The sequence below is a fragment of the Piliocolobus tephrosceles genome, chromosome 21, assembly GCF_002776525.5.
Source record: "Piliocolobus tephrosceles isolate RC106 chromosome 21, ASM277652v3, whole genome shotgun sequence".
Taxonomy (NCBI): domain Eukaryota; kingdom Metazoa; phylum Chordata; class Mammalia; order Primates; family Cercopithecidae; genus Piliocolobus; species Piliocolobus tephrosceles.
Window position 1 is genome coordinate 46,994,722 of NC_045454.1, and position 7,314 is coordinate 47,002,035.

At 59.5% G+C, this 7,314-nt stretch overlaps 2 protein-coding genes across 12 annotated transcripts in view; one reads left to right on the forward strand and one right to left on the reverse strand.

The window, feature by feature from the left end:
- Positions 1-2,054, reverse strand: part of HSD11B1L (hydroxysteroid 11-beta dehydrogenase 1 like) — a 10,196-nt gene extending 8,142 nt beyond the window's left edge. For 4 of the 11 annotated variants that reach the window (XM_023185620.1, XM_023185623.1, XM_026455527.1 and 1 more), the window contains exon 1: positions 1,790-1,925. The gene's annotated coding sequence lies outside the window, so the exon portion shown is untranslated. Of the gene's footprint in view, positions 1-1,789 lie in introns of all 11 variants that reach the window. The other 7 variants (XM_023185619.2, XM_023185622.2, XM_023185616.2 and 4 more) reach the window with 5 other exon arrangements.
- A 112-nt stretch (positions 2,055-2,166) lies between these two features.
- Positions 2,167-5,582, forward strand: MICOS13 (mitochondrial contact site and cristae organizing system subunit 13). The gene is made up of 4 exons (XM_023185627.1): positions 2,167-2,608; positions 3,293-3,470; positions 3,660-3,711; positions 5,355-5,582. Exons 1-4 carry the CDS (start codon positions 2,580-2,582, stop codon positions 5,450-5,452), a joined length of 357 nt encoding a protein of 118 aa, XP_023041395.1. The 5' UTR covers positions 2,167-2,579; the 3' UTR covers positions 5,453-5,582.
- Positions 5,583-7,314: the final 1,732 nt, after the last annotated feature.

The following is a 7,314-nucleotide window of genomic DNA, read 5'->3' on the forward strand; positions in this document are numbered from 1 at the left end:
AACATGGTGAAACCGCATCTCTACTAAAAAATACAAAAAAAACTAGCCAGGTGAGGTGGCGGGCGCCTGTAGTCCCAGCTACTCCGGAGGCTGAGGCAGGCGAATGGCGTGAACCCGGGAGGCGGAGCTTGCAGTGACCTGAGATCCGGCCACTGCACTCCAGCCCGGGCGACAGAGCAAGACTCCGTCTCAAAAAAAAAAAAAAGTCAGTGGGACAAGGGGAAGAGGACTTCCAGAACCAGGAAGATGAGACAAACCAGATGGAGGGGATCATTGAGGAGTCCCGACATCTCCCAACTGTAGGTCCAGCCCTAGGTTCTTTGCCTCTGCTGTCCTCTGGGTGTCTCCTCTTGACAACCTCCAGGCCCCTCAGAGCCAGCAGGACCCAATCCAGGCTCAGCATGTCACCCCACACCTGCTTCTCTTCCCAGCTTACCATCACCGAAATAGCCCCACTGTCCCCTGTCCCTAAATGGGAGACCCAGGCATTGTCCTCACTTCCTTCTATCCTTTCACCCCCATGAGCTCATGGTTTTCAGATCTTATCAATTCTCCCTCTCCAGCCTCTCCCCAACTGTCCCTTCCTCTCTCTCTCCAGGGCTCCCAGATTGTCACCTCCCTCCTAGACCCTACTCCTGGCCTGACCACCCCCATTTTTCCTCTGGCCTCCCTTCCATCTCCCACTTGGTCTCCCCCACCTCCACACTGGCTTCCCCATGTCCACACTCATTCCCTCCCTGCCTCTCCTGTCCACGCAGCCAAAGGCATCTGTGTCAAAGCAACATGGCCACGGCCCTGCCTGCTCCAAACCCTCTCAGGGGTCCCCACTGCAACTGGTGGAAACCAGGCTCCTCACTGCACCCCACGAGGCCCTGCAGGTATAGACCCTGACTACCTGTCTATCCTCCTCTCCCACGGCCCCATCGATGAATCGTTCAGTTCTCAAAAGACTGAACTCCTCGCCTTCCCCAAACACACCAGGCATGCCCACAGCAAGCAACGAGCTTCCACCTTTTCCCCTTCCAGGGACAGCCCATGAAGCCCCTCTGCTCATCCCTCTCTCCACCCCCAGCTCCATACTGACTGCAGCAGCCCGGCAGGGGGAAGTGGGACCAGAGGGACAGACGGGTGGACGGATGGGTGGATGGATGGATGGACGGATGCATGTATGGATGCACAGATACAAGGATGGATGGGTGGGTGGATGACCAGATGAATAGATGGATGGGTGGATGGATGGATGATGGACGGACAGACGCATGGGTGGATAAATAGATGAGTGGATGGATGGATGAATGGATTAAAGGGGGGAACATATAAATGGATGGAAGGATGGGCGTATGGACGGACAGATGCATGGATGTATTTATGGATGTATGGACGGATGGATGAGTGGATGGCCAAATAAATAGATGGATGGATGGACAGATGGATGGATGGAAGGATGGCGGGAGCAGATGGATGAATGGATGGGTGGGTGGATGGGCTGACAGATGGATGAACGGATGGGTGGATGGATGGGGATTCAGATGGATGAGCGGAAGTGTGGATGGATAGATGGAAGGATGGATGGGTGGATGGACAGATGGATGGATGGAAGGATGGACGTATGGACAGATGGATGGGCAGATGAACGGTTACAGCAGCCCGGCCGAAATGCGGGATAAATGGGGGGGAACCAAATCCCTGCAGAACTCACCGGCCCTTTCTTGACCTCGGCGGTCCTTAGCTTCCCCTCTGAACAAAGCGGGCCTGTGACCCGTTGCGCACCCCTAAACCGTGCACTCACCCACTCAGGCCTCAGTTTCCCCCACTGTCCAGCGGGGCTGGGGTCCCGGCCTGGGAGCCACGCGAACGCCCCCACGGTCCTCTCTTCTCGGCCGCCTCCTGCCGGGTACCCGACCGCGCCCCCTCCCGTAGCGCCCGGGTCACGTGACTCGAAGCCCACCTTCTCCCGGGGAGGAGCCAGGCCGCGGGGACCCAGCGCCGGAGCGTCGCCGGGCAACAGTCCCCGCCTGGTGTCCACTTCCCAGCAGGGGCCCGGCCCAGCCCCCTGGGCGGACGCCCCGCCTCCGAATCGATCACGTGAGGGGGCCGCCGCTCTCGAACAATCCCGCCCTCGCGTTGCTGTGACAACTGCCTTCTAGGCACACTCTTCCTAGGTCAGGGCCCTTGGTTCCCCGCGCGGGCGCGGGTGGATCTCTCGGGTTCCGACTTCTTCTCGGGTCACCTTCAAGCTTCAGCCGGGCACCTAACGTCTCTTTCCCCTCACGCTGGGAGGACTGGGCCGGGCCGAACTACATTTCCCAGGAGGCTCCGCGGGCAGGTACAAATAGCGCCGTGCTGACTGCATTTCCCAGACAGCCTTGCGGCGGCCCGGGCCTTAAAGCGTCCGTTTCCCAGCGGCCCCTAGCTGCGGGACCGCAGCCTTTCTTTGAAGTCTCAGAGCCGTAAGAGACTACGACTCCCAGAGGACCTTGCGTCGGGCAAGAAAGACTACACCTCCCAGAGGCCTCTGCAGGGCCGCGACAGGAAGCGGCGGGCGAGTCGAGTGTCCTTGCGCGTGGATCCCAGCGACCATGGTGGCCAGGGTGTGGTCGCTGATGAGGTGCGTGGGGGAGCCGGAGGGGACCCGAGTCCCCGAAAAAGTCCCTTTTTGTGGGCACCCCTGTCTCCAGTCTGGTCCCGATCTGCTCTTCGCTTTCCGTAGGGTCACCTCCCCTTCGTCCCCCGCCTATGGGCCAGATAGGGAAACTGAGGCTCCAGCGGGGTGGGGCTTCCCGAGGTCGCCAGTCCCCTCCCTCCTGCCTCCCAGCGAGCCCTTGGCGTTCCATTCGCGGTGTCAGCCCCCGCCTCCGAGCCTCAGTTGTCTTCTCTGTGAAGTGGGAATGCCGTTGAATCCTGCCGCTGGCGTGGATGCGAGGTGAATGCGTGCTCGGAGTGACAGCGGGCAGGAGGCGCCCCGGAACACTTGGTTTCTCTAGGGCTGGAAAGCTTCTAGAATGTTACGGATCTTACGTCTTCACTGCCCCCGCTCACTGTGGGACCTTGAGTGACCCACTCTCCCCCTCTGGGTTTCAGTGTATCCGTTAAAGTGGCGTCCAGCCGCCCTGCCTTGCACATTGTAAATCGAGTGCTGTATATAATGGGAGTCTGGGTCGACGGTGCTACACTACAGAGTGTCACCTGTGGACGGTGAGCCCCCAGGAGGGTCTGTCTCCGTGGGCCTTTAGCTCCTGAGGGTGGCGGTCAGTGTCCGCTGAGCTTCTGCACCTCCCGTCCCTGCCCGCAGGTTCCTCATCAAGGGAAGTGTGGCTGGGGGCGCCGTCTACCTGGTGTACGACCAGGAGCTGCTGGGGCCCAGCGACAAGAGCCAGGCAGCCCTACAGAAGGCTGGAGAGGTGGTCCCGCCCGCCATGTACCAGTTCAGCCAGTACGTGTGTCAGCAGACGGGCCTGCAGATACCCCAGGTACTCCGGGCTGGGAGCGAGGCCAGGGCTTGGCGGGTGGTGAGCTCTTGGGGGGTCCCTCCAGCCCTGCATGATGTTGTTCTCCATATTTATGCTGGCCTGATTCTCAGGCCTGTCCTCCTCCCTCCGCTTCTGGGGATGGGCTGCTGAGCCTTTTCACCACTTCTTTCTGCTCATCTCTTTTCCCAGCTCCCAGCCCCTCCAAAGATTTACTTTCCCATCCGTGACTCCTGGAATGCAGGTAAGGCACCCAGTTTCTTTACTTGGGAGGTTGCTGCAGACACCCCAGTCTAGCCCCTCTCCCCACGTCCTGGCCATTCCTTTCTGTCCATCCCCCTTCCTGCCCAACATGTGTCTCTTAGGGATCTAAAAGGGAAAGGAGGCCGAGCACGGTGGCTCACGCCTGTAATCCCAGCACTTTGGGAGGCCGAGGTGGGTGGATCGTCTGAAGTCAGGAGTTCGAGACCATCCTGGCCAACATGGTGAAACCCCGTCTCTACTAAAAATACAAAAATTAGCTGGGTGTGGTGGCGCATGCCTGTAGTCCCAACTACTCGGGAGGCTGAGGCAGGAGAATCGCTTGAACCCAGGAGGTGGAGGTTGCAGTGAGCAGAGGTGGCGCCACTGCACTCCAGCCTCGGTGGTAGAGCGAGACTCTGTCTCAAAAATAAATAAATAAATAAATACAAAGGAAAAGAGTGGAGATTCTAGGGAAGGGGATTGGGGGGAGCCTTTGAGGGCTGGGTTGTGCAACACCTGGTAGAATGAGAGGCAGGGGGCCTGGGCCCGCCCACAGCGGAGCTTGTTCTATGAGCTTGGACAAGGCAAAGCCCTGCCCCACCGCTGCCTCAGTTTCTACTGGAAGTTGTTCTAAAAAAATTTTGCTTACTGGGTGTGGCGGCTCATGGCTACCAGCACTTTTGGAATCCAAGCAGAAGGATTGCTTGAAGCCAGGAGTTTGAGAACAGCCTAGGCAATATAATGAGACCCTCTCTCTACAAAAAAAAAAAAAAAAAATCTTTTTTAATTAGCTGGGCATGGTGGCGTGTGCCTGTAATCTCAGTTACTCGGGAGTTTTAGGTAGGAGGATGACTTGAGCCCTGGAGTTCAAGGCTGCAGTGAGCTATGATCACACCACCATACTCCAGCGTGGGCAACGGAGGGAAACCCTGTCTCTAAAAAATAAAACAAAGCCGGGTGCGGTGACTCATGCCTGTAATCCTAGCACTTTGGGAGGCTGAGGCGGGCAGATCACAAGGTCAGAAGTTCAAGACCAGCCTGCCCAACATAGTGAAACCCCATCTCTACTAAAAATACAAAAATTAGGCTGGGTGCAGTGGCTCACACCTGCAATCCCAGCACTTTGGGAGGCTGAGGTGGGTGGATCATCTGAAGTCAGGAGTTCAAGACCAGCCAGGGCAACATGGTGAAACCCCATCTCTACTGAAAATACAAAAATTAGCTGGGCTTGGTGGTGTGCACCTGTAATCCCAGCTGCTACTTGGGAGGCTGAGGCAGGAGAATTGCTTGAACCCAGAAGGCGGAGGTTGCAGTGAGCCGAGGTTGCACTACTGCACTCCAGCCTGGGTGACAGAGTGAGACTCCATCTCCAAAAAAAAAAAAAAAATTAGCCCGGTATGATGGTGCGCTTGTAGTCCCAGCTACTTGGGAGGCTGAGGCAGGAGAATCGCTTGAACCCGGGAAGCGAAGGTTGCAGTGAGCCGAGATCGCACTACTGCACTCCAGCCTGGGAGACAGAGTGAGACTCCGTCCCCCGTCCCCGTGCCCACCACCCAAAAAAAAAACTCTTAAGAGTTTCCCAGGGGTTGGAGGCTGGGTGAGGCTGGGAGGGGAGCATCACCAGTGGCCGTCCCTTTCCCACAGGCATCATGACGGTGATGTCAGCTCTGTCGGTGGCCCCCTCCAAGGCCCGCGAGTACTCCAAGGAGGGCTGGGAGTATGTGAAGGCACGCATCAAGTAGCGAGTCAGCAGGGGCCGCCTGCCCCGGCCAGAATGGGCAGGGCTGCCACTGACCTGAAGACTCCAGACTGGGACCCCACTCCGAGGGCAGCTCCCGGCCTTGCCGGCCCAATAAAGGACTTCAGAAGTGTTCCCTGACCCGTGTGCTGGCCCCAAGGGGCACAGGGTCGGCCTGGTGGTGCCCAGAGCACCAAAGCCTGGGCTTCTGGCTCCCGATGGCTTGTCAGGGCTTGACCTTGACCACAGGCCATAGCTCTCCTCTTTGCCGTCTGCTCTGGTGCGGGGAGTCAGAGGTCAGAGCGGTTGCTCCCGGTGCTCCACAGGCCGTGCTCTGGGGCCGGGAAAGTGCTTTGGCCAAGCCTGGGTTTTGGGGGGTCTTGGTTTTGGAGGGCTGAGACCAGGGTAGGACAGTGGAAGAGCCAGAGTGGACAGAAGTGGGGTCTGCTTCCCTGTAGGACACAGGGCAGGAGCCCCTGGGGCCGCTGGTTCCCGCCCTCAGCTCCTATCCGCAGTCCTGTCCCGGCCCTTCGTTGGCTGGACTCCACCCTCATTCCACCCTCTCCTTGACAATCCTATAGGGATTCCTGGCCGTTGAAGGAAATCCAGGTGTTTGTTGCCATTCAGAGGGTCTCCCAGACATCCCCTCTCCCCTGGGACGCCGTCCCTGACACCCCTGCCACACGCTGGCCGAGCTACCTGGCAGCCTGCACAGGTCCCCCTGCATCAGGCATGAGCCCTGGGAGGCCGGGCCTGTCGAGGGGCTCCCTGAGAGGCTCCCAGCATCCAGCCACAGAGGGCGGTCCACAGGGTTGGTGATGGCAAGAGGCCTGGTGGCTCCAGGCAGATGGGGGTGTGGCGGTGGGGGGCTTGGGTGGGGCCGGAGGCCTCCGTAGGATGCTTCCCTGAGAGCAGGGAGCAGACAGGTGATGCTCACCGAGGTGGAACAGGGTCCCCGTTCCCACGAGTTCAGGGCTTTATGTTGCTTGGTGTAGGGGACTGAGTTCAGGAGGGGACAGCTGTTACAGAGGAGAGGAGCAGAGACCAGAGGCCAGGGCATCTCCCCCGCTGTCCCACTCAGAGAGGAGAAGCCCCTGGCCTGAGCAGGGCGTAGGAGGGGTGTGGCTGGGATCAGCGGCCTAATCTGGTAGAAGGGGAGCCCACGGGGCCTACCCACCGCCTTCCCCCGAGGAGCGTGGTCCCGGGGCAGGTCCCCCACATCCGCTGTACCCCTGTCCTCACTGGGCCTTAGCAGTGGTCAGGGCAGGTCTAGGGTGAGGGAGGGATGAGCAGGGCAGGGGAGCATCCCTGACCCTCGGTGCTGCAGGAGGAAGCCGGTGCTCACCGTCCTGGCCAGCAGCACCCACGCACCCACTGCCTCCTGCCACCGTCCACCAGGCCCTTCCTGAAGCCCCAGGAAGGAGCAGGCTTCAGGCCCATTTTACAGATGAAGAAACTTGCAGGGACATTTCTGTCTGCCCAGCCTGTCTGGAGCCCAGGCTGTTCACAAACCCTCACTGGGGAGGCAGGATTTCCAGTCGCCTCGCATCCAGGCGCACAGCCCCAGCCTGTGAGGACGGGAGGGGTTTGCCCTCAGTGCTGTGATGCCATGGCTGGGCCAGGGGGCGTCTGCCCGCTCCAGGAGGCCTCTGCAGCCTCACACCTGTTACCAGCACTGTTAAAGGGGAAGGACTGGACAAGGCCAGTGAGCAGCTGCCTTCTGGGCCGCTCCCCTCCATCCAGGCGGCTGGGTCCTGCAGCTCCGAAAATGTGACTTAGTTCTTCCCTGGGGTCATTCATGGGGGCTTTATCCCACGAGTCCGCCCTCGCACGTCCACTGGCACCTGTGTGCAAGAACGTGCCGGG